General features: G+C 38.7%; 1 protein-coding gene across 1 annotated transcript in view; it reads left to right on the top strand.

The window, feature by feature from the left end:
• The first annotated feature begins 9,179 nt into the window (after positions 1-9,179).
• LOC141297831 (proto-oncogene Wnt-3) overlaps positions 9,180-27,783 on the top strand; it is a 41,761-nt gene continuing 23,157 nt past the window's right edge. Inside the window, exon 1 of the mRNA XM_073828293.1 lies at positions 9,180-9,259. Coding sequence (XP_073684394.1) covers positions 9,180-9,259 — 80 coding nt within the window. The remainder of the gene's footprint in view (positions 9,260-27,783) is intronic.

Consider the following 27,783-nt stretch of genomic DNA (forward strand, 5'->3'; position numbering starts at 1 on the left):
TAAGGTCAATAGAAAGTTAGGAAGAACAGCATTTATCTGAAATAGAAATCTTTTTTATCATTATAAATGTCTTTATCATCACTTTTGATTAATTTAAAGCATCCTTGCTAAATAAAAGCATTAATTTCTAGAATTTCATTCCTAAAAAGCCTTTTTATTTCAGATAAATGCTGATCTTTGGATCTTTCTATTCATCAAAGAAACCTGAAAAAAAAGTACTCAGCTGTACTCAACATTTTAAAATAAATAAAAATAAAAAAACAGTTATTTTAAACAGTAAAAATACTTTTAAAATGTTACTGTTTTTGCTGATAGATAAATAAATGCAGGCTTGGTGAGCAGAAGAGACTTCTTTAAAAAAAATCTTAGTGTTTAAAAAACTTTTGACTGGTAGTGTATATGAAAATAATTTATATCATTTCATTTTTATAAACTATGACTGATTTGTGAAGGTTAATTTAATTTGAAAACAGAATATTTTTGTCATGTATGATTACAATTTAATCTCTAATTTTGTAAAACCATCAATAAAAGTGTGCACTTCAGTATAGGGACCAATTCTCACTATTAACTAGTTGCTTATTAGCATGCCTATTATAAACATACTGGCTGTTTATTAGTACTTATAAAGCAGTTATTACACATGACCATATTCTACGTCCCTAATCCAATAACTAAACTTAACCACTACCTTACAAACTATTAATAACCAGCAAATTAAGAGGTTATTTGAGGAAAAAGTCATAGTTAATGGTTTGTTAATAGCGTGAATTGGACCCAATAATAATAGTGGCCCTCTATAATATGTTCATTATTTTCAGAAGACAAAAAAGACAGACATCTGCTTTTAGACATAGTTACAAATTATCATTTTAAGGTCAAATGATGTTTTTCTAAAGCTTAAGATGTTACCACATCTCAGTCACCTAAAACAAGACAAACACTATGAAAAACTGAGGATGTTCTACAGTTGTTGCATAATTTAAAAGCTACTAGATTGACTTAAAACTGCTATATTTGAAGAACTTGTACCAAGTATCTTCATGTAGTCATCTTATTACTGTGATAGTCTTGTGATATGACCCCTTCCTCTTTCATGTTGCATAATGTGAAGCTAATGCTATAAGGGCACTAATAGGCTGTAGGGCCACTAATAGGCTTCTAAAAGAAGCTATTTAGTCTCTGGGCCAAAGATGTGTGAAATATCAGCTCTGCTACACAAACTCTGTCATTTTGCCCTGTAGGAACTGAAACCTGAGCCATGTGTCTGAATGACGTGGGAGCGCCTTCACTGATGATTAAACCGTAGCAAACGCACACAACTTCAAAGCACTGTGGTCTTCACTCCCTTGCTGTTACAATGCTCTTGGCGGGGAGCTACTACATTTTAAAAGCTGTTAAATTATATCTTGGAGCTCAGAACATGCTACTCTGGTATTCTTTAACAATGCAACCCTTAGGCCCGAAGATTTATGTTTCGCAACGTGATGTGATTCCTTCAGCTGGATCTGAGCCTGTTGGAAGCTAAAGACAAGATTACATTTAGACTCCTATAGAATTGCAGCAGCATTGTGTCTTTCTGTCCCCCGAGGGACACATGCTTGTGACATTAATTAACCTTTAAATGATGACTTTATGCAGAGTAAATCGCTGCAGATGAGATCAAATTGCCATTTTGTTGAAAAAAAAAAAGGCTAAACTGTGGCTATTTTCATTTTGTAATTCACTTATACTTTTAACAGATGCTGCTTTGAGGTTTTTGACAACTAGAATGAGTCTATGAAATTCATAAAGTGTATAGAAGCATGAAGCTTCCATAATTACTACTGTTCGTTTTACGGAAGACAACCGCTCAGGGAATATATAAGAGATTATACAAGACGAAAGTTACGCTGACTGTTCATGTTCTTACACACGTACGCATATTTGCCCCAGAGGTTTTTAACTAGAATTTGGAACATTCCTCAGCTGCATGCCTAAAATATTTCAAGCCAATCTCAACCTATTCCTGCTTTTAAAAACACGTTAGCATGCAGATTCCACTTTTCCCAAATAAATGTAACAAGATATTGAGGTTTAAGAAGCACAGCAGTTTCAACTCATTGTAATGAAATTATGTATGATACAACAAATGCTAATAAGACATGTAAGACGATCTGCAGTCTCTACATAGAGAATAATTTTAACAGCAATTTCTTAGATAAGTGTGTGACAGTACTGAGGGTAACCAGAAGATGTCAGTATGAACACATTGTTTATGTTTTTGTCTCACTAGAATAGATCGTTTATACTCACTGAATTGAGTCAGGTTTAATTTTGACTACATACTACATCCTTACTATATTCTACAGCTTTAATGTTTACTGCTTTATAAAAACTCATGCGTTTATTTTGTGTTGTTAGCAAATACATGTACCTTATATATTTTGAATTGTATATTTAAGTGATGAATTAGTACAAAAACAGGTTTGGGGATCCGTTGTAAAAAAGAGTAACTTGTACAGTAGTTAATGGCTGTCACCATGGACAACAACACTTCCAAAAAACGTCCAAAAATAGGGTACAACAGTTTGTCACTGGGAAAGTTGCCTCAAAATGACCTTATTCACCACTAAATCATTCATAGTAATACTCTAAGGCAGTAATATGCACCTCAGGGCAGTGGTTATGAATCCTAGTCCTGAGAATCCCCAGCACTTCATTTTGGATGTCTCTCCAGGGGTGTCCAAACTCAGTTCTGGAGGGTCATTGTCCAGCAGAGTTTAGCTCCAAATTGCCTCAACATACTGGCCTGGAAGTTTCTAGAATCTAGTATGCCTAGTAAGACCTTGCTTAGCTGGTTCAGGTGTGTTTAATTAGGTCTGGAGCTAAATTTTGCAGGACAACAGCCCTCCAGGACCAAGTTTGGACCAAGTTACACGCTGTTGTACCCCTAAATTAGGGGTGTCAAACTGAGTTCTTGGAGGGACACTGTCCTGCAGAATTTAGCTCTAACCCCAATTAAACACACCTGATCCAGGTAATTAAGGTCTACCCTGTTAAAAAAAAAAAAGCATATGCTGGTTAGGTATATTTTGAAGCATGGCTGCTGGTTTGAGATGGTTTAAGCTGCTCCTTCGCTGGTCATGAGCTGGTTTAAGCTGGTCCTAAACCAGTCCTAAGCAACTAGCTCCTGCTCAGGACCATCTTAAACCAGCAGCCATGCTTCAAAACATACCTAACCAGCATATGCTGGTTTTTTCAACAAAGTAAAGGATTACTAGAAACTTGGAGCTGCACTCTGCAGAACAGTGGACCTCAAGGAGCAGAGTTTGACAAATGCGCCCGAAAAATACCTTTTTTTTCTGACAGTAAAGGATTCTAATAAACCTCAAATTAAGAAGGATCTCACCATGGTTTCTTAATACTCAAGTGACAGTAGCTAGACATCTTAATGGGATAACGAATGAAAATACTGTCAGAATGTACTCACCCTTTTGACGTTCAAAACCTAATACTTCTATCCACCTTATAAGTGTCGGGCTTCCTGTGTCATCCGCTTCCAGTTGTTCTTAGCTGTGCAAAACAGCTCGTTTGGCTTCTTGATACCATATTGTTTTAATGTATTGTCTTAATTATGAACACAACGGTTTGTACAAACAGTTTTACCATTTACTGCACTTTGTTATTCTTCTTGCTATTTCCCTACAGAGGCTTATGAACCGGAAGTCTCACGCATTACCAGAAACAGCTTGCTTCCTCATTGAAAAATAAGGTAGACAGACAACAAGACAAAAACACACCATAAAAGAACCATAACAGCAGTTCATACAAACCATGCACTAAATTTCAAGTCTTCTAAAAAAATATATGATAGCTCTGTGTCAGAAATAGACTGAAATTTAAGAGTCAATGATATTTGCCATTGTTGGTGAAAAATTTGGAATTACATGTGCCATCTGAATCTACATAAATGCAAGAGCTACAGATTTTTTTTTTTCTGATATTAAACTACTGAATGGCTTCGGAATACTGAAACATATGGATTACTTTTATGCATTTGATGTTTATGATGTTGTGCTTTTTGGTGTATAAGACTAAGTAAATTACAGAATCTTAAATTTTAAGTTAATTATCCCTTATTATCAGATGAAAGCAGTCAAACATCTTAAAGGAATGGTTTACGTAAAATTGGAAATTCATTATTTACTCAACCTCATGTTGTTCATCTTTATTAAACAAATTAAGGTATTTTTTATTAGATTTCTGTCCCTCCAATTCCCTCCAAAGAGGTCCATTCTACCAAAACACTGATGTTTCAAAAAGTTTAAAGCTGCATAAAGACTTAATATAGGCTTTCATTCATACATAATGACCAGCACACATGTATAGCACATTAAATATGGTACACATGGATGCTGAACCATACTTGCTTGATGCACAAGAAAAACCCTTTCAACCAACCATTTAAAGGGATAGTTCAGCCAAAAATGAAAATTCTGTCATTAATTACTCACCTTCATGTCGTTCCAAACTAAATTAAAAACCATTGTTCATCTTTGGAACACAAGTTGAGATATTTTGTATGAAATCCGAGAGCTTTCTGACCCTGCATAGCAACCAAACTACCATGTTCAAGGCCCAGAGTTCTGTGACATATTGCGTTGCTGTCTATGCAGGGTCAGAAAGCTCTTGGATTCCATTCAAAATATCCTAATTCGTGTTCCGAAGATGAATGAAGGTCTTACGGATTTGGAACGACATGAAGGTAAGTACTTAATGACAGATTTTTCACTTTTAGGTGAACTAACCCTTTAAGAAAGCATGGTAAGAACCTTTTTTCAGTCTGAGGTATATTTGAATCCTGTGAAAACTTATCTAAAAGACATTTTAAGACTGACATAGACAAACCTTCCATCCCCAAATGTCATATTTAACACATACAAGTGACATTATTTCCACTTCCCTTTTTCAAAATAAAATCCATTCATTCAAAACTCTAATATCATCATCTGGGGCCTGGGGTTTGGACTGTCACACTCTGAAAATAAATACGGTCTACGCTTCTCGCGTCTGATTTGATATTTGCTTAAGAATGCGTGCCAGGCGTCGTGCTTTGCAAGGATAACAGTACCCCGAAATATGCAATATGCCCTGGTAATGTATTCATTTTGGAGCTTCAATAACCCTGAGTCAAGAATAATTTCAAACCTGAGAGAAGAGGAAGAGAGGGCTTGTGACCCAAGCCGGTCTAATGATAGCCACACTGGAAAAAGCTAAAGTACTGACACTCCATTATTGTCCTATAGAGGAAGCTGAGGATTAGAACACCAAAGAATTTCAATAAAAGAAGTGTCTGTTGTGGGGCCGAGGGTCCTGGGGGGCTGCGGAGCTTTAGGCATTGTCCTGGAGGGTGATTGAGAGCGAGAGGAGGGGAGAGGAGAAGCATTGTGCAGGGACCGAGCCTTTCTAAAGGTGGTTATTAGGAGAGAAATGGCGTGGGGGTGGCTGTTGACTCTTCATCTTGTGTGAACAAAGTATCTGGCATATAGCTCTCTCTCTCGCGGCTTTTCGCTTTACGACGGCCATGAATACTCTCGGCGGGCTCGCCCAGACCTGCGCGAAGGCTTATTGTCCGGCTTAAGTGCGGTTTAATTAAGCAAGCTCTGTGTCCTGAGAGAAGAGAGGCGCTTTAAAGTGCCCGAGTCCTGCGGAGATGCCGGGGATGATGCGTGGTATCAGGACTATTGAAGGGGAAAGTGTTTGCTGCTCTAATGAAAAAGGTTTGTTTGGGGGGGATGAGTGGGGAGGGCGGGAGGAGTGTCTCGGCTTTGTCCCCAGCTTACAAAGTAGGGACAAAAGCAGTGATATTATACAAATGCACCCATTTCCAGGACATGATGCGGGGACGGGGGCCCGGAGACGGGTCGGACTGCTCCATCTCAGCCCTGTTGGCACCTTACAAAATGATTTTTTCCCCCCACCACAAAGATACGCATTCTAGTTAAATCCCGAGAGCAGGGGCTTCTGGGTACCGCAAATTTGGGGGTTGCGGACTTAAGCGGATTTTCTCTGCAACTGTAAGAACAAGCTAATTCCTCAGACCTCCTTTATCTCTAACATGGTAATAACAAACAATGAAATGCTGAAGAGAAAGGGCCAAAGGAAGAGGAGGGTGGAGAGACGCAGACACAAAAGAACGAGAGATGGAGGGAATGAAAGAGAGGAGAGACATGTGTGAGGAGAGGGTGGGCTTGGGCGTGTTAAGAAACTTTCTCACTCTAGTGTTAAGTGTGAACGCTCCGCTAATCCAGGTTTTATTGCTTGCCTGTGTCCGGGCCACACTGTCCGGATTGAGTGAGTGTGTGTGTGTGTGTGTGTGTGTGTGTGTGTGTGTGTGTGTGTGTGTGTGTGTGTCTGTGTGTGAGGGATAGTGGGGGTGTACACATGTCCCTCTTTGAGGGAAAGCCTGAGAAAGAGCCGGACCTGGTTACGGCCGTTTTCGGGTCGCCTTAGAAACCCGCACCACAGGGGTCCTCTGTGTATGTCTCTGCAGTCCCTACGCATGCTGCTAGCAAACACATACGGATTAAGCTAACGTTAAAGGTGCGGTCGCATTAGCGACTTTCGGTGAACGTTCGCAGGCAAAACAGGTACATAATGAAGAAGAAAGTCACTTTCCAATCAAGCATTTCTTTATGTTGGTCGAATCGAAAATTTACAGAACGCCATCCTTCCATCTTCCATCGACTCACAGGAAGCCAAAAGGGTCTCTTTCCCAGATTATAGGGGCTACTTTGTGGGTGTGTAGGGTGATGTATTAGCCTAGCCCTAATAAAAAGCAGGAGTGTCCACAAACATGACTTAATGAGGGAGGATGAGAGACTCCTGACCCAGAGGTCAAAGCTCCAGGCGAGTCTCTTTATTCCCATTGATCTGCTAGTGCACTTCATTTCCATGCTCTAGGGCCCACTTCAGTAAATTCATTAAGTGCGATTGATACGAGAATCAAGACTTCCTCCGAAGCACAATGGCTATGCTAGGAGGGAACGGTCTTGTTTGTACTGTAGCTGTGTCAAGCATCTCTGGCTTTTGTCCTGGCTTCACACCGTTGCGGTGCACGCTGGGGTTCGAGTCCTTGAGATTCTAATCGTAAGCTCATTTCCAGCCGGTCCGTTGTGTCGCGGCCTTATGGCCTTGACCTGGGAAATGTGGTTTCGCTGTTGTCGAGATGCCGACCACAGACCGTTCCTCGCCTCCGCTCGTAAATTACGCTCTGATCAGGTTTTCCCAGCCAATCCTGGCGAGCAGATCCGCGTCTGTCACTCTTTAAGAATGCAGAATCAAACCGCTGATCTAGGCAAAATGCAGCTGATGGAAAGCAGATCTTTTTCTCGATGTCGGGAACGCAACACATGCTAAACGTCTATGTAACCTGCGGTCTAACAGGTTCATATCTAATCAGATCAGGGATGGAGCATCCTGTTAGATGCAGTTTATGTCAGAATGACCCCTTCGAAGTGCAGTTGCAGCACAGCTCTGACCCTTTTGATGTGGGAGAATAAAGGCAAAGAACGGGGCAATGGAAATATGACCTCCAGACCACGGTCAGAGCTGTCAGTGTCTCTCTTCAGCTCCTGTGGTGGCTGCGCACAGTCCATGTCCCTGCTGTGAGTGAGACAGATAGATGCACTAGCAGATAAACAGAAACACAGGCGTCTGTCCTTGATCGCTGGATTCGAGGAGAGTTTTATCCAACCACAGCCAGGCAAGAGAATACCGGACAATAACACAAATTAAGCATTCCTGGAAAGAGGTGGGCACTTATGTGAAAATGTTTTTTTGATTGTGAACTGGAATTTGAAGTGAATTGGCCATCTATCTATGAAGTCCTATTAACCAACTCTAAAGCTTTTAAAACTTTTTAAAACTTTTAAAGAAACTATTTTTAAGTCACTTCACAGTTTAAATTTGAATTTAATCCTGCTTTGTTACATTTGCATTCTAACTCTCAATTCTCTATTCAAAATTCGGATTTATTCTTAGTTTTGAGTGGAAATCCACACATTTGAATGCAATATTTACCCAAGTCTCCAGTATTTATACCTGAAACCATTGTAAGTTCAACTCTGTCCCGGCATTTTAGATCAGCCTAAAACAGAGGCTATATATGCATTGTCATCTTTTAGTGCTGTCTCTTTCTCAGTGGCGTCTGCCCTCATCCCATCCGAATGACAATAGTGTTTATGTAAAATGTGCTGCCTTTGGGCCACTGGGGCACAGAACACTGCATGCCTGGCCCTGCCACACCACCTTTTACGGCTTTTTATTGTGTTCCCTTTGTGTCCCATCGTCACAAGGGGAGGACGCGGCCATCAAAATTCTCCAAGACAAAATTCTTCCTAACGTGTGAATGCATGTGCACGCACACGCATCCGGAACAATTAGTTCGGGGCACGGCGTGCTAAAATACGGAGGCGACGTTCCCCGATGCCGTCAGCAGGCCCCGACTCTGGAACAGCTGGGTTTCCTTGATGTTAATACAGACAATGTAGATCTTAATAAGACAAATCTACCTCTCCGAAACTCAGTGGTGACACCCTTTCATTCTTATTCCCTCCCAGCCTCCTCTCTCTCTCTCTTTCTCTTTCTCTCCCTCTGTCTCTTTCTTTCTTTGCTACATTACCAGGGGGTGGTGCATGATTGACAGATGGGCAGGAATAATAATTTTTTTTTTGCGTAACCTAAGGCCATGCTCTGTGATTGGCTTGCCAGCTGACATCTCCAAACCTCGCTTGTCGTTTTTTTCCCCTCTCTCTCTCACTCTCTCTCTCTCTAATATTGGCCCTGATGATCCTAAGGGGAAAAAAGTGGGGAGAGAAAAAGATATGTACCTTAGGGAAGAACCTCAGTGAGAGGGAGGGAATCAGAGGACGAGTAGGAGCGTGTGTGCAAGTGTGTGAAAGAGACACTTACTCTCCTAACTACTGGGACACACACACTTTCCTCACCCAACTCAAAGAAGCAGCAAACCCTGGAGAATTTTTTATTTTTACTTTTTTTTTTTTGCCTTCATTTAAACCCCAATATTGCTAATTATTCTCTTAAGCATCCGTCTGCTGGGACTTAATTTTCAGCCCCTCTCTAGGAATTCTATGTACTGATCAATAGACATTTTCCATCCACACAAGACATACCTCATGGATTTGTACCTGGTTGGATATCTCATGTGCATGTGGTTGTCCAGCTCTCGGGTGCTTGGAGGCTATCCCATCTGGTGGTGAGTAGCAATGATCCCCACTTTCTGCATCACTTTCTCCAGTAGCACTGGGGGAGAATGGTGGTCAGTGATAATTTTTCAGAGGGCAGTAAATACAGAACACTTTCAGTTGACTGCGTGGAAAAAAGCTTCTCGGCTCAGTCCAAAGAATCTTAACCTCAGCCACTGGAGGGATGGAAAAGGCTAGCCTGTCTTTTTCCTCGCTGCCGCGTTTCGCCCGGCTCCATTTATTGTCAATGTTCGAACGAGGCTGTTTTTGAGGCTCCGAGTGTTGTGAAATAGATGCAGTGTGTTTGTCAGAGATAAGGTTAGGTTAAGGTGTCAGCCAGCAGCCTGCTGGATGGGGTATATTGTTGTCTTCGCTAATAGCCTCAGCACTCCAGCCGTGTTGGGAGTGTTAATTGGGGCATTAGTGTGGATGTCCCTTGGCTTGGGTCTCAATAAATTCATTGGGGTTTAACCCTAAGTATCATTACACCATAAACCTGACGTAGCATTGAACATTTATTTTTCTCTGAGTAAATGTGTATTTGTGATTTTCAAAATTTTGATTTGCTATACTAGGGATTCTCCAAATTACTGACTGTACAAATAAGAGCTTATTTGAGGTATATTTGTAGCAATAGCCAAAAATACATTTTATGGGTCAAAATTATCAATTTTTTTTTCTGTGCCAAAAATCATTAGGATATTAAATAAAGATTATGTTCCATGAAGATATTTTGTAAATGTCCTACTGTAAATATATCAAAACTTAATTTTTGATTAGTAATATGCATTACTAAGAACTTCATCTGGACAACTTTAAAGGCGATTATTTTGATTTTTTTTTTTTTGGCACTCTAAGATTCCCAATATATATTCAAAATATTGTCCTATCCTAACAAAACATATATAATTTGAAAGCTTATTTATTTAGCTTTTCAGATAATGTATAATCTAAATTTAAAAAAAAATTGACCCTTATGACTTTTTTGTGGTCCAGGGACACATTTTGCAGCATAATTAATCCTAAGTATATTGAAATGGGCCGCTAAACAGTTAAGGCAATAAAAATCAAGACAGGTTGAGTTTAGCCAATCTAAACAAATTAAATAATTAACTACTTTAATCTCACTAAAATATATTACAATTTTGAATAATATAACAAATACATGTAACATATAATTTAAAATGTTAACATACATGAAAGTTTTCCCATTTGTTCAAATTCTGTTATTCCGATTTGACTACTGTTAAAGCACTTATGTTCATTAGATTTCGCTCCATTCTGCAGAGATCATATTTACCTCCGACTGGTGCTGATATGTCATAGTTCCACTAATTACCCCATCCTCAAAATGCCACTGACCTCACAGGGTTCTCTTGTAACATGAGTCTTTTTGCGAAAATATTTGTGTAGGCGTACGACAAAAGCCCCCCTGGCTCATGATACAATACTTGTCAGAACTAATGTGCTTTAGTAGTCCCAGTTAGCATGTGGTCCCCGCTGCACTCTCGTTCCAAACCACCAGCATCTTCTGGTTTCGTTTATGAAGCGAGAGTTGCCAAACATGCAGTCGCACTCATAGACTTACACACACAAAGGCCACGGGGCTGAGGCATTATTATTTGCGTGGCTTTAGTCGTAGGTTGACATTTAGTGAACTGACAAAGAGCAAACGAGTCTTGAGTCATTGACCTGCAGCTGTTTTCTCTGACAACGGTGTAATATTCACCCACTGACAATGCATAACCTAATGGAGTGAGATAAATTTAAAGTGGAGGGGAGAGAAAACGAGAGCGTGAGAAAGAAAGTGATACGAAAACATACATGGCTGCAGGTTAATGGTTCGATGCGTCATCATTTCTCATCTTCTACCTGAAGGAGTCCGAATGGCATCAGTGACCCTGCGATCATAAAAAATAACAAAAATAGGTGATTAGAAAACAACATGAATGTAGCAGGTGAAATAGACAATGATGATGAAGCAAATTGTGCTGTTATGTCTACACTCATCTCAAATTAAATGAAAAAAGTGATCTCATTTGTGACCCTGGACCACAAAACCAGTCTTAAGTAGTACAGGTATATTTGTAGCAATAGCCAAAACTACATTGTATGGGTCAAAATGATTGATTTTATGCCAAAAATCATTAGGATGTAAAGTAAAGATTATGTTCCATGAAGATATTTTGTAAATTTCCTACCGTAAATATATCAAAACTTAATTTTTGATTAGTAATATGTGACCCTGGATCACAAAACCAGTCATAAGGGTAATTTCTCTGATGTATGGATTGTTAAGATTTGGCCAAGATACAACTTTTTGAAAATCTGGAATCTGAAAATATTGAGAAAATCGCTTTAAAGTTGTTCATATGAAGTTTACTAATCAAAATTTAAGTTTGGAATTATTTACAGTAGGAAATTTATAAAATATCTTCATTAAACATGATCTTTACTTAATATCCTAATGTTTTTTGCCATACAATGTATTTTTGGCTATTGCTACAAATGTAGTGCTACTTAAGACTGGTTTTGTGGTCCAGTGTCACATATGCATTGCTAAGAATTTCATTTGGACAACTTTAAAGGCAATATTCTCAGTATTTGGATTTTTTTGCACCCTCAGATTTCAGATTTTCAAATAGTTGTATCTCAGCCATATATTATTCTTCCCTAACAATATATAAATCTCAATTTTTAAAAAAAATTGACCGTTATGACTGGTTTTGTGGTCCAGGGTCAAAAATAATAATGTGACTGAATGAAACTGACTTAAATAATAAATAAATAATAAAAAAGGCTATAACAGAAAAGAATATAACAAATAGTAACAACAGTGTGTTTTCAGTTGTTTTAAATAACTAAATCAAATGTATTTGTGTCTTATATTGAGAATTTAATTCATCCTAGTCGATCCTCTCCTTTTAATCCCTTCACATCTGAATGGGCTTTAAATCTATGACGAACAGTGTTGCAATAATCAGGCCGATTTCTTCTCTAATCTGTTTCAACAGCTTACCAGGCCGCTAATATCTGACTTTATCCTCTCAAGATGAACTAATTAAGCTCGGTCTTAAGTAGTGAGAGCTCTTGAAAGCAATCAGCCTGTCTAGCTTTGTTCGATTTCACATGCATTACAGATGACGAGCAAGCTGAGACACAATCAGCAGTCACTCCGAATACCAGACAGAAAGGAACAAGGTATTTGTGGCTTCTTCCCACAACAGCACCGCAAAGCCACCATCCGTTCGGATCCAGCTGGCTGTTTCCACCACCGTTCATCTGTTATCTATCAAAACTTCAGCTCGGTTACAACACAACAGCTCAGAAGAGGCCTGACCTCAGATGATCAAGTCACGACTTGACCTGGAAACACTTTTCAGTAGCTTTTATTATCTGGAGTACCTGTCAAAATATTGGAAACTGTTTAAACCCATATACACTATTAAATATTAGAGATGTTATTAGAGAATGGTTACTGGAATTAAATTAAATAAATATTGCCTGAGAAGTCAATCAAATTTGGCATTCTGTGCACAGCCAACCTTTATAAGTACAAGCTAAAAAATGAGCTAAACTTGGTCATGCTAAGCTGCTCTTTTTGTTATCCCAACAATGTGGCTCGCAGTTAAGGATATATAGGCTTTTATTCTTATGTTCTCAATAGGAAAGAGCTCTTTCAGACGGAAACGTGCACAAACACTTAACGTAAAACTCTAATTCTGAATTGATTAAAATTCGGAAAACTCTTTTTCGGAGAGAATAGGCATGAAGGAGACAGCATCGGGAGGCCGGTAAGCATTCTGACCTGCTCTGGTCTCCTGCTGGCTTCAATGGGACTTGACTCATCTCTGCGAGAGAGGAATGTCATTATACACCCTTCATACCAAACCCCCCCTGCATGTCAGCCGGTGTCACTGCTTTAATGATACCGCAAGAAAATCCACCAGCTGCAATTCAGTGTGAAAAGATCAAGGATGTTCGGGGATAATGGGGGCCACTTAGGAAAAGGAGGGTGAAACAGATAGCCTGGTCAGAAGAGTATTAGTTTTCAGTGTATTGGTTCAGTATCAGTTGCAAACCAATCAATTGTATAGTTGGGATGATTTTGGTACACTGGAAAAAAGTAGTGGTTACTTTAACAATTCTTTTTATAAACAATAAGTATAAATAAAACTGAACATATGCTCCAAAAATCTATTTTACTTACTACTTTAAATCAGTTTTTGTTTTTGACTTGTGGGCTCCGCCTACCATGAAATCTCATTGGTCCAAAATTCCAACCTGATCTCATGACGAAAACATAACTGTTGGAACTTTTTCGCAAGACATGAAATACGTACCACCATGTACGTTTCATTTAAAATGTCCAATGAGTGGGGCTAAAAGTGTTTTTTCCTCAGAACAGATGAACGCACATACACTGTAAAAAGTTTTCAACAGATTTAACTTAAAAACCTAAGTTCAGCAGTTGCCTTAAGTTTTTAAGTTAAATCCGCTTAAAACTACAAGTCATTTTAACTTATTACAATACAAATTAGTTGATTTAACTTGTGAGTTTAAATGATTTAACTTGATTTAACTTAACATTTTAAGGCAGCTGCTAAACTGAAGTTTTTACGTTGAAACTGGTGAAAACTTTTTACAGTGTATGGTACGTTTTATGCGACGTTGGTTTTCACCGCAGTTCTGCCTTGAAATGTCCGTTGAGTGGCGCTTTAACTCTAATGCACTGTGACGTTTTAAAATAACGTAGCATCTGTACTACACCTGAACCTACCTGATAGTATGAACAAAAGCGAATGTGATGTAAAAACGCAATCGCAAGCATGCCGTTTTAGCTTGTTTTTCAATCTCTTTCAGCTCTTTCATTGTGAGGCATGTTTTTTACGGGATTCGTACCCAAGGATTCCGCATCCTAAGTCAAATTCCGTGCCAGCAGAGCTACTGAGTAAGCTTTTAATGTCCAGAAAGGGAAATATAGAGCTGTAATCATGACTGTGTACGAAAACGATTACAAGTGCTTGCTGTTTTACAGTTTCTAGTGTTTATTTCTGTTGAAAAATGAAGTGATATGTACTTATTGGTACATATTTTGCCTATTGCAAAAAAGTTCTCATAGGTACGTTTTCGTCATGAGATCAGGTAGTGAAATCTCCACATAATTGTTTATTAAAGGGATAGTTCATCCAAAAATTAAAATTCTGTTATTGTCCAAACCTGTAATACCTGTAAATTCATCTTCAGAACACAAATTTAGATATTTTTGTTTATGAGAGCACCAAGACATATGCGACTTTTGTTCAAAGACTGACACGGAAAAGAAGAAATTGTTGTTATTTTGCACACAAAAAGTATTCTCGTAGCTTCATAACATTACGGTTGAACCACTGATGTCATATGGACTATTTTTATGATGCGTTGCTGTCTATGCAAGGTCAGAAAGCTCTCGGATTTCATCGAAAATATCTTAATTTGTGTTCTGAAGATGACAGAAGGTCTTACGGGTTTGAAACAACATGAGGGTTGTGAATTAATTACAGAATTTTCATTTTTGGGTAAACTATGGCTTTAAGTACTAACTATAACTTCTGATTGCCTGAGATTTTGTCACAATGCAGTTTCGCATTCAGTCTAGAATGATTATTTGCTTGTTAGGACACAGAGGAAGGTTTAATACTCCAGTGTTTTGTCTGACTGGCACAAAGGTGCCTTATTGAATAAACTGGATTAAACAGAAGAATGCACAGTTACCCTCATTCAGGGTCCGATGATGAATAGGTACAGACTACACCTGTGCTCTCTGGATCATCCAGACAACCTGAGGTTATCTTTGAAGTCATCCTATCACACACACACTTTAAATAGTGACAGTGGATGAAACAGAGATGGCTGGTGTGTATCTAAAAAGAGTAAGAGAAAAAAGTCGGTTTATTTAAAGGGACAGTTCACTCAAACAAGAAAATTGTGTTATCATTTACTCACTCTCATGTCGTTCCAAATGACTTTCCTTTTTCCATAGAAGTGAAAGGAGAGTTTCTAAAACCTGAATCATTCAGACCAGTCTTGTGAATTGAATGAACAGATTCACTAACAAGATCTGATAAAAAAGGATTGGTTTGCTAAGCGTAATTCTCTCATTAAAGGTAAATCTGTGAAGTTTTAGAAGAAAAGCTACAAAATATTAATTATTTTCAAACACTGTAATAGCAATAAAAGTACAGTGTACACTGCACCATCTGTAGTTACCACATTTTGACATTTGGCTAATGTTTGGTCAGGCTTCCGAATGGAATTGGAAAAACCATTTTGGCTCTAGTGAAAACCAAACTTCTACGTCCATCTCAGTTCTCTCAGAAGGGCTTTAGGGAGTTGTGTAATACAGCACAATTTTAATCAAAAGTGTCAGGTCACTTACGTAGGGACTGCCGGCGCAGTCAAAGCTCTTTGACAGCTCCACTAGTCGAACAGTGACAGGCAGCAGCTCCCGCAGACAGAGCCACGGAGCCGTAACGTCACAGTAGTTTCCGTACTACAGCACCAGGCCAACAGTTTCAAGATTTAGGTCTAGGACAGAGCTAATGACAACAGAACTCATCATACTGTCCTTACGTCACTTGGAGCCTTGCAAAAATAGTAGCACCAAATATAAAACTCATTCCCCTGCTGGAAAATCAAGTATGGTAGTATTTTTGGCATGTGGTATCTGGTTTAGGCTTGTCATTAACCAGCTACTAGCTGATGTAACTGGCTTCAGGAAGTCTAGCTGAATTACCAGTAAGAAACCAGCTATTATGTTTCATAACACCAGCTTAAGATTGATTTTCAGGGCAATTTGGAGTGTGATATATTACACACACAAAATAACAATCTAAGCAGTTTTCCCAAATTATAAACTATAATCAACAGTACTAAATAATGAAGTCTTAACTAATAAATCTATGTAATTGTAAAATAATGTATGTATTTTTATATATATACACACTACCAGTCAAAAGTTTTTGAACAGTAAGAATTTTAATGTTTTTTTTTAAAGAAGTCTCTTCTGCTCACCAAACCTGCATTTATTTGATCCAAAGTACAGCAAAAACTGTATTTTTTTTTTTATTTGGTGCTCAGTCTTAAGTAGCATGGGGTATATTTGTAGCAAAGTTTGCATGGGTCAAAATTATCAGATATTATTGGACATTATTAGGATATTAAGCAAAGATCGTGTTCCATGAAGATATTTAGTAAATTTCCTACCTTAAATATATTAAAATGTAATTTTTGATTAGTATAATGCATTGCTAAGAACTTCATTTGGACAACTTTAAAGGCGATTTTCTCAATATTTAGATTTTTTTGCTCCCTCAGATTTCCAGATTTTCAAATAGTTGTATCTAGGGCCATATATTGTCTTATTCTAACAAACCATACCGTAATGGAAAGCTTATTTATTCACTTTTTATTTTATTTTATTACCTTTATGACTGGTTTTGTGGTCAAGGGACACATTTAATATTATTACTATGTTGAAAACAGCAGAGTAGAATTTTTTCAGGTTTCTTTGATGAATAGAAAGAAGAACATAACTTATCTTAAATATAAATCTTTTGTAACATTATAAATGCCTTTACCATCACTTTTAAACTTTTAAAGCAATCTCGTTAAATAAAGGTATTAATTTCTATAAGCTCTTTGCCAAAAAAAGTGTGTCAATATTGTATAATGTTACAAAAGCTTTTTATTTTAGGCATAGCTGATCTTTGGATCTTTCTATTCATTAAAGACTCCTGAAAAAAAGGTACTCAACTGTTTCAAATATTGATAATAATAATAATAATAATAATAAATGTTTCTTGAACAGAAAATCAGCATATTAGAATGATTTCTGAAGGATCACGTGACAAGACTGTAGATATGATGCTAAAAATTTACCTTTGTTCGCAGGAATAAATTACATTTTTAAATATATTAAAAGCAGTTATTTTAAATAATAAAAATATTTCACAATATTACTGCTTCTGCTGTATTTTGGATCAAATAAATGCAGGCTTGATGAGAGGATGAGAATTCTTAAAAAACAAAACAAAAAAAAAAAACATTAAAAATTTTACTGTTCAAAAACTTTTGACTAGCTTATTTTTCATGAAAATTCAGAGTTTTAGTCCTAACCGCATTTCAGGAACTAACCAAACTATCCAACTTGCCAAACCAAGCTGTAAACACATTATCCTCTGAGTAACATTCAATAGGCTACAACATGACAAAGAATATAAGCTTTATTAACAATAATGAAAAACATATCTAAAAAGTATACTTTTAGCCATAGAGGAACTAAACTAAGTAAATGTCCATACTGAGAATGCTGGCCTAGATCTACTGTCTGGTCTCAATGACTTTAATATGGTTGCAACTACTACCTCTTGTCCTTTCAGTATGCTTCTTAAGCTAGGTAGCTAGCTAGCATTTGCATCTTGCATTTGATTCTGCCCACAAAATGTGCTGAAAACCATTTCTCACATTGAAATAAACAACATATTTTGGAACTACAGTTATTTCAGTCGTTATATCAGTGTGTGGGCACCTCCCACGAAAAATTCACAGAAAGCAGACACCCACAATGCACTAATCAATGACACATTTGGAGCAATGCGTTGTTGATTAGAATATGAATACTCTAGTGTAACTTCTTTCACTAGCAAGGGTACATGGGGTGTCATCAGGAACAGAACTGAGAGAACTGAGAGAGAAAAACAGGTTTGAACATTTTTCATGGATTCTGACTTTTATCTGATAAGCCCAGAGCGTTTGAAATGCCAGTCAAAAGTGTGGCGGGAAAAAACCTGAACTGTTGACGGAGCTTGTGTTCCTGTTCTGACAGAATGACTGGGGAAAAGCCCCATCCTCAGGCTAACAATCCTCTCTCGCTCTCTCCCAAAGTTGGTGGAAAATAAGCTCAAGTCATAATAAGGCAACTGACCAAAATTAAAGCAGCATATAATTAAACTGAAATGGATACAACTTGGAATGTTTGATAAAATTCCAAATATGATTTTGAAAATTCAAGTGATGCTTTCCATAAATACTGTAATGTACCACAAGACTCTGAAATGGAGAACATACTGTATTGCCTAGTGGGAAATTGTAAATTAATCAACTGTAGACCTGACATTTAAATTGGAGGCGTTTGTTCAATTGCGCAAATGTTCCATCATTCAATAGAGGAATTGATCATGACAAGGTGATTCTCTCTCTAATCCCTTTCTCCCTGGTTCTCTCTTTCTCTCTGAACCTCTTCTCAGTCATGCAGCCTAAGGCACACATGCTTTCCATACATTTGACACAAAAAGGTGTGTGTTATTTTCCAAAAATCTCTTAATACGTCAAGTATGAGTTGAGGGAAACCTAACAGTACAAAGATCTTTAAGCAGGCTGTCGATCTTGACCAACATTTGGGATTTGAATAAACCATGACTTTAATCCCTTTGCTGAGATGTCAAAGTTGTGACAGAGCGCACGCTGCTCAGACAGGCATGGGTGCATTATGGGAGTGCACTAAGTGCTAAAGTGTGATGAGACATGAGAGTACTTGATAAAGCTTTATATTTGAATGAGCGGCCTAAATGTTAAGATCTCTGGTTTAACGCACACCTCGGTGTATCTCCAAGCAGCTTTCAAATAAAGCAGAAGCTGGCCAGGAATGTGTGGTGAATGTTCCCTGACCTGTCTGGGGCCTGGGGTAGCAGGCCAAAGCTGTGGCCTTGTAATGAACTCAAACACAGCTTTAACAAGGCATCAACCTCAAAAGCTCCAGGGTTCGGATGTCACAAACTCACAAGTTCAAAGAGTTTCTTATTTCTTCTGCCTCTGGACAAAAACAGAACACTCAGCAGTGTGGTCATAGACAGGTGCCTCATCTCCAAAACTTTTTGGGAGAATTCATGAGAGCTGAAACAGTTGGAGAGTGATATTAAAATATGCTTTGTCTAGGGTTGTTTTATTTGGAGGGCAAGCCAAAACAGTAGCTTGAGGAGATCTTGCTAAGATAAAAATTATGATAGCATTTACTCACCCATGTCATTTTAAACATATAGGACTCTGTTCCATACGTCTTTCATCTCTGAAACAGAAAAGGAGAAATTCTGGGAAAAAATGTACAAAATTAGACTTTACTTCATTTGCCCCCTGGATTTGACTTAATGTTTATTAGTCAAATTAGTCAATGTTTAATGTCAAATACTTAAATTATACATGTAAAAAACAAGAGCTCATAGGGCTGCAATATTATGACAAAAATCATTATTGTAGATTATTGCTCTTTATATTGTAATAATGATTATTAATATTGATATAGAAAACAATATAAAACATTTTTGTTTCATCACATTCTGGCTTTACAAACATGTTCGTCCATGACGTTAGCCAAGTCTAGCCCAAGTTATGTACAAACTCCTGTTACAATCACTGAAGCTACGAAATTAATCTTTTTTACATCTGTATCTGCAATTTTTTGTTGTTTATAATGAGGGAATTTGCGAATGTACGCACTCAACAACAGCTCCAGAGTTTTCTGACTAATCTAAGCGCCTCTGACTGGAATTGCAAGTTCAACAGAAACGTGTTTGACAGGTTATAAGGCTCAATGCTGCACAAAACGATCTAAATGTAATTTTGCGAATTGACACTTTTCATTCATTTTCTTACTTCATTTTAATTGCAACAGCCACAATACATTGTTTAATTGTGAAGGGGCTTTTTTTGCTCTTTTGTCTTGAATTTACGGAGCAGTTTTGTTCATTTTGTTGATTCATAAACGATCTGATTGGTGCATTTTCTTGACTAATCTAAGCACTTCTGATTGGTGCGTTTTCAGCGCTGACTAATCTAAGCGCATCTGATTGGCGCCTTTTCAGCGTTGACTAATGTTAGCACTTTTTATTGGTGCGTTTTCAGTGCTGACTAATCTAAGCGCATCTGATTGGTGCGTTTTCAGTGCTGACTAATCTAAGCACTTCTGATTGGTGCGTTTTCAGTGCTGACTAATCTAAGCACTTCTGATTGGTGCGTTTTCAGCGCTGACTAATCTAAGCGCATCTGATTGGTGCGTTTTCAGCGCTGACTAATCTAAGCGCATCTGATTGGTGCATTTTCAGCTCTGACTAATCTAAGCGCATCTGATTGGTGCATTTTCAGCGCTGACTAATCTAAGCACTTCTGATTGGTGCGTTTTCAGCGCTGACTAATCTAAGCGCATCTGATTGGTGCGTTTTCAGCGCTGACTAATCTAAGCGCATCTGATTGGTGCATTTTCAGCTCTGACTAATCTAAGCGCATCTGATTGGCGCCTTTTCAGCGTTGACTAATGTTAGCACTTTTTATTGGTGCGTTTTCAGTGCTGACTAATCTAAGCGCATCTGATTGGTGCGTTTTCAGTGCTGACTAATCTAAGCACTTCTGATTGGTGCGTTTTCAGTGCTGACTAATCTAAGCACTTCTGATTGGTGCGTTTTCAGCGCTGACTAATCTAAGCGCATCTGATTGGTGCGTTTTCAGCGCTGACTAATCTAAGCGCATCTGATTGGTGCATTTTCAGCTCTGACTAATCTAAGCGCATCTGATTGGTGCATTTTCAGCGCTGACTAATCTAAGCACTTCTGATTGGTGCGTTTTCAGCGCTGACTAATCTAAGCGCATCTGATTGGTGCGTTTTCAGCGCTGACTAATCTAAGCGCATCTGATTGGTGCATTTTCAGCTCTGACTAATCTAAGCGCATCTGATTGGCGCCTTTTCAGCGTTGACTAATGTTAGCACTTTTTATTGGTGCGTTTTCAGTGCTGACTAATCTAAGCGCATCTGATTGGTGCGTTTTCAGTGCTGACTAATCTAAGCACTTCTGATTGGTGCGTTTTCAGTGCTGACTAATCTAAGCACTTCTGATTGGTGCGTTTTCAGCGCTGACTAATCTAAGCGCATCTGATTGGTGCGTTTTCAGCGCTGACTAATCTAAGCGCATCTGATTGGTGCATTTTCAGCTCTGACTAATCTAAGCGCATCTGATTGGTGCATTTTCAGCGCTGACTAATCTAAGCACTTCTGATTGGTGCGTTTTCAGCGCTGACTAATCTAAGCGCATCTGATTGGTGCGTTTTCAGCGCTGACTAATCTAAGCGCATCTGATTGGTGCATTTTCAGCTCTGACTAATCTAAGCGCATCTGATTGGCGCCTTTTCAGCGTTGACTAATGTTAGCACTTTTTATTGGTGCGTTTTCAGTGCTGACTAATCTAAGCGCATCTGATTGGTGCGTTTTCAGTGCTGACTAATCTAAGCACTTCTGATTGGTGCGTTTTCAGTGCTGACTAATCTAAGCACTTCTGATTGGTGCGTTTTCAGCGCTGACTAATCTAAGCGCATCTGATTGGTGCGTTTTCAGCGCTGACTAATCTAAGCGCATCTGATTGGTGCATTTTCAGCTCTGACTAATCTAAGCGCATCTGATTGGTGCATTTTCAGCGCTGACTAATCTAAGCACTTCTGATTGGTGCGTTTTCAGCGCTGACTAATCTAAGCGCATCTGATTGGTGCGTTTTCAGCGCTGACTAATCTAAGCGCATCTGATTGGTGCATTTTCAGCTCTGACTAATCTAAGCGCATCTGATTGGTGCATTTTCAGCGCTGACTAATCTAAGCGCATCTGATTGGTGCGTTTTCAGCGCTGACTAATCTAAGCGCATCTGATTGGTGCATTTTCAGCTCTGACTAATCTAAGCGCATCTGATTGGTGCGTTTTCAGCGCTGACTAATCTAAGCGCATCTGATTGGTGCATTTTCAGCTCTGACTAATCTAAGCACTTCTGATTGGTGCGTTTTCAGCGCTGACTAATCTAAGCGCATCTGATTGGTGCATTTTCAGCGCTGACTAATCTAAGCGCATCTGATTGGTGCGTTTTCAGCGCTGACTAATCTAAGCGCATCTGATTGGTGCATTTTCAGCGCTGACTAATCTAAGCGCATCTGATTGGTGCGTTTTCAGCGCTGACTAATCTAAGCGCATCTGATTGGTGCATTTTCAGCTCTGACTAATCTAAGCACTTCTGATTGGTGCGTTTTCAGCGCTGACTAATCTAAGCGCATCTGATTGGTACGTTTTCAACGCTGACTAATCTAAGCGCATCTGATTGGTGCATTTTCAGCTCTGACTATTCTAAGCGCATCTGATTGGTGCGTTTTCAGCGTTGACTAATGTTAGCACTTTTTATTGGTGCGTTTTCAGTGCTGACTAATCTAAGCACTTCTGATTGGTGCGTTTTCAGCGCTGACTAATCTAAGCGCATCTGATTGGCGCCTTTTCAGCGTTGACTAATGTTAGCACTTTTTATTGGTGCGTTTTCAGTGCTGACTAATCTAAGCGCATCTGATTGGTGCATTTTCAGTGCTGACTAATCTAAGCACTTCTGATTGGTGTGTTTTCAGTGCTGACTAATCTAAGCACTTCTGATTGGTGCGTTTTCAGCGCTGACTAATCTAAGCGCATCTGATTGGTGCGTTTTCAGCGCTGACTAATCTAAGCGCATCTGATTGGCGCCTTTTCAGCGTTGACTAATGTTAGCACTTTTTATTGGTGCGTTTTCAGTGCTGACTAATCTAAGCGCATCTGATTGGTGCATTTTCAGTGCTGACTAATCTAAGCGCATCTGATTGGCGCCTTTTCAGCGTTGACTAATGTTAGCACTTTTTATTGGTGCGTTTTCAGCGCTGACTAATCTAAGCACTTCTGATTGGTGCGTTTTCAGCTCTGACTAATCTAAGCACTTCTGATTGGTGCGTTTTCAGCTCTGACTAATCTAAGCACATCTGATTGGCGCCTTTTCAGCGCTGACTAATCTAAGCACTTCTGATTGGTACGTTTTCAGCTCTGACTAATCTAAGCACATCTGATTGGTGCGTTTTCAGCGCTGACTAATCTAAGCACATCTGATTGGCGCCTTTTCAGTGCTGACTAATCTAAGCACATCTGATTGGTGCGTTTTCAGCTCTGACTAATCTAAGCACATCTGATTGGTGCGTTTTCAGCTCTGACTAATCTAAGCACTTCTGATTGGTGCGTTTTCAGCGCTGACTAATCTAAGCACATCTGATTGGTGCGTTTTCAGCTCTGACTAATCTAAGCACATCTGATTGGTGCGTTTTCAGCTCTGACTAATCTAAGCACATCTGATTGGTGCGTTTTCAGCGCTGACTAATCTAAGCACTTCTGATTGGTGCGTTTTCAGCTCTGACTAATCTAAGCACTTCTGATTGGTGCGTTTTCAGCGCTGACTAATCTAAGCACTTCTGATTGGTGCGTTTTCAGCTCTGACTAATCTAAGCACATCTGATTGGTGCGTTTTCAGCACTGACTAATCTAAGCACTTCTGATTGGTGCGTTTTCAGTGCTGACTAATCTAAGCACATCTGATTGGTGCGTTTTCAGCGCTGACTAATCTAAGCACTTCTGATTGGTGCGTTTTCAGCTCTGACTAATCTAAGCGCATCTGATTGGTGCGTTTTCAGTGCTGACTAATCTAAGCGCATCTGATTGGTGCATTTTCAGTGCTGACTAATCTAAGCGCATCTGATTGGTGCATTTTCAGCGCTGACTAATCTAAGCGCATCTGATTGGCGCCTTTTCAGCGTTGACTAATGTTAGCACTTTTTATTGGTGCGTTTTCAGTGCTGACTAATCTAAGCGCATCTGATTGGTGCGTTTTCAGCGCTGACTAATCTAAGCGCATCTGATTGGCGCCTTTTCAGCGTTGACTAATGTTAGCACTTTTTATTGGTGCGTTTTCAGTGCTGACTAATCTAAGCGCATCTGATTGGTGCGTTTTAAGCGCTGACTAATCTAAGCGCATCTGATTGGTGCGTTTTCAGTGCTGACTAATGTTAGCACTTTTTATTGGTGCGTTTTCAGTGCTGACTAATCTTAGCGCATCTGATTGGCGCTTTTTCAGCGCTGACCCAATGCTGCACAAAACAGTGAGTAAAATGCAGTGTGAGCTATCTAAATGTAATTTCGCAAACTGACACTTTTCATTCATTTTCATATTTCAGTTTAATTGCGACTGCCGCAATACATTGTTTAATTGTGCAGGGGCATTTTTTGCCCCTTTGTCTTGAATTTATGGAGCAGTTTTGTTGATTTCTAGTTAATTTCCAACCCTGTATGTGCTATATAAATCTTTAGAGGACTTTTATGTAAGTCTGTCATCACATTACTTGAGTTCTTAAAAATCAAATCAGTCAGATTCATGAACAATCTGATTGGTGCGTTTTCTTGACTAATCTAAGCGCATCTGATTGGCGCGTTTTCAGCGTTAACTAATCTAAGCACTTCTGATTGGCGCGTTTTCAGCGCAGACTAATCAAAGCGCATCTGATTGGCGCATTTTCAGAGCTGACTACTCTAAGCTCCACTGATTGGCACATTTTCAGTGCTGACTAATCTAATCTCATTTGATTGGTGCGTTTTTGGCGCTGACTAATCTAATGGCTTCTGATTGGCGTCTTTTCAGCGCTAAGTAATCCAAGTGCTTCTGATTGGCGTCTTTTCAGCGCTAACTAATGTAAGTGCTTCTGATTGGCAATGCAAGTGCAACAGAAACGCATTTGATTGAGAGATCTGAATGTAATTTTGCGAACTGACACTTTTCATTCATTTTCATTTTTCATTTTCATATTTCAGTTTAATTGCGACAGCCACAATACATTGTTTAACTGTGCAGGGGCAATTTTTGCCCCTTTGTCTTGAATTTATGGATCAGTTAATGGAGCAGTTTTGTTGCTTTCTAGTTAATTTCCGACCCTGTATGTGCTATATACATCTTTAAAGAACTTTTATGTAAGTCTGTCACATTACTTAGTGAGTTCTTAAAAATCTAATTCATGAACGATTCATTTAGACCTGCTTTGTTAACTGGATCGACTGATTAACTGAAAACATTCATTACAAAAGAAAGCTTCATTTATGAATTAGGTATCTCTACTTCACTCATGAATATGTCAAGAAAAACCAGGATGAATGATTTTTAGTCAACAATGATTTACAGTTCAAAAGTTTACAGTCAAAAGTTTACATGCCCCTTTCAGAATCTGCACAATGTTAATTATTTTACCAAAAAAGGAGGGATCATCAAAATGTATGTTATTGTTTATTTAGTACTGACCTGAATAAGTTATTCCACATAAAATTAGTTTACATATAGTCCACAAGAGAAAAATGGGCCCGTTCAAAAGTTTACATCCCCCTGATTCTGAATGAGTTGTTACCTGAATGGTTCACAGCTGTGTTTTTTTGTTTAGTGATAGTTGTACATGAGTCCAATGAGTCTCATGCATTTTGTATGATCCCTCTTATTTTGGTAAAAGAACATTTTGCAGATTTTGAAAGGGGGGTGTAAACTTTTGACCTTAACTGCAAATTTAAATTTGTTTTTCACACAAACTCTTGTAGAGCTTCTAAAGACTTTGAATATAGTTAAAAGTGTATATGAAACACTTTTACTGTGCTTTTTGGGAAATGTTGGAGCTTGACAAACCCTTTTTGTCACTCTTGATTAACGATTTAATTTAGGTCTTCATGCAGATATAAACATTGATCAACGCACATACATAAAGCACATCAAATATGGTAAACATAAGCTCAAATGTATTTGCTTAAAGCAAGGAAACAAGGTTTGTTTTTGTGTTTAAAGCAAGTAAATTTGAGCTTACATTTACCAATTGCACTGTAAGAAAAATGTACTGGTGATATTCTGCAAGGACATTATCAATTAGGTTTTCCTCTCTAAAACACAAATCAAATGCAATGCGTAATTTGAAATATGGGGAAAACACTTTTATTTTACAGACTTTTTAGGATGTGTTATGTGAATAAAAGCCTACATTTATTATGTTTTTTTTTGGCCATTTTGGCCAGCTTGACAACCCCAGTTCTCATTCACTTTCATTATACTGAAAAGAGATTTTCAAGAGACTTAATGTTTGGGTGGGTATCCCTTTAATCTTTAGCCAATGGCAAAATAACATTTCTCTGTTTTGTGTAGAGAGGAATTCCCTCACTTCATAATCCTTGTAGCAGTGGTTTGCAATGGCTCATTAATGCTTGCGTCATTATTTTCATCTTGCACTGCAGTCACCACCCACCCAGCAGCACGGAAAGTGAGCGATAACACCTGAAGGCTAGAGGTGGCCCTAAACCTGCTCAGACAAGCACCTGCTAGACCCTAAAGCTTCACTATGTCTCCTTGCAGTAGCAGATTCCAGCAGACAAATTAGCAACCCCAATGTTTGTATTCCCCACTCGGTTGTGTCGCCACACCCATCTTTCCTCGAAACGGTTTTGGTGCGTATTTATGTGTTCACGATCCCCCCCACACTGACGCGTTCCTCTTCTTAACCACTTTAGAGTCAATGGTGCGGATCACAACCACAGATCACTGAGGACGCGAAGCGTGCAATGAAGGCACGCTCGGGACTGTATCAAAGTATGCGGTTTGGTAATTAACTTTATTAAAAACATCCATATCTAATTAGGAGCCTTCACCTCATACATAGACACTGTCAAGGGCAGAAAAAGGCTGATCCATAATTTAGCACAACACACACACACACACACACACACACACCAACACACTAATCATCCACATGGGTGAGAGATTAATGGACAGTTATGCTGCAAGCAGATGTGTAATTATGCCACTTACTCACTCAGCAAACATAGCAGAAAAACAGGCTCCACTTCCAGTAAGTTCCTACGTAAGGGGCCGGGGTTTCTGTCAGACAATCTGAAAATAATAATCCAAACTGATAGGAATAATACATGGTGGAGTAAATGAATGACACACTATAAAAATGTCATACTGTAACCATAGCTTCTTGGATGGAATTATGGTAATAAATACAGGCAAAGAAAAACAGGCACTCGTTTTACTGCTCCTGCTCTTCCTTTAAGGGAAAGTTCACCCAGAAAAAAATTCTGTCATAATTTATTTACTCTCATGTCATTCCAAATGTTTCTAATGTAGGACACAAACAATGTTTTTTTATTTACAATGGAAGTCTAGAGGGTCTTGTTGACTTTCATTGTGTGGGCAAAAACAGTTCTTCAAAATATCTAGAACATCTTCTTTTGTGTCCAAGAGATGAACCAAAATCATAATGGTCTGTAATTACTTTAGGGTGAGTAAACAATTGAACACAGAATTGTCTATTCTGGGTGAATTATCTCTTGTAGATAGTGGTTCATAACCAGGGGCCTGTGGCCCACTGGGGGCCATCAGCAAAATTCCTAGGGAACCACAGGATGACTTCAAATTATTTGAATATATGTGACCCTGGATAACAAAACCAGTCATAAGGGTCAGTTTTTTCTTTAATTGAGTTTTTTTTTTTTTTTTTAGGATAGGACAATATTTGGCTGAGATACAACTATTCTAAAATCTGGAATCCGAGGGTGCAAAAAAAATCTAAATACTGAGAAGATCGCCTTTAAAGTTGTCCAAATGAAGTT

Source organism: Garra rufa, chromosome 22 (genome assembly GCF_049309525.1).
Source record: "Garra rufa chromosome 22, GarRuf1.0, whole genome shotgun sequence".
Taxonomy (NCBI): Eukaryota; Metazoa; Chordata; class Actinopteri; order Cypriniformes; family Cyprinidae; genus Garra; species Garra rufa.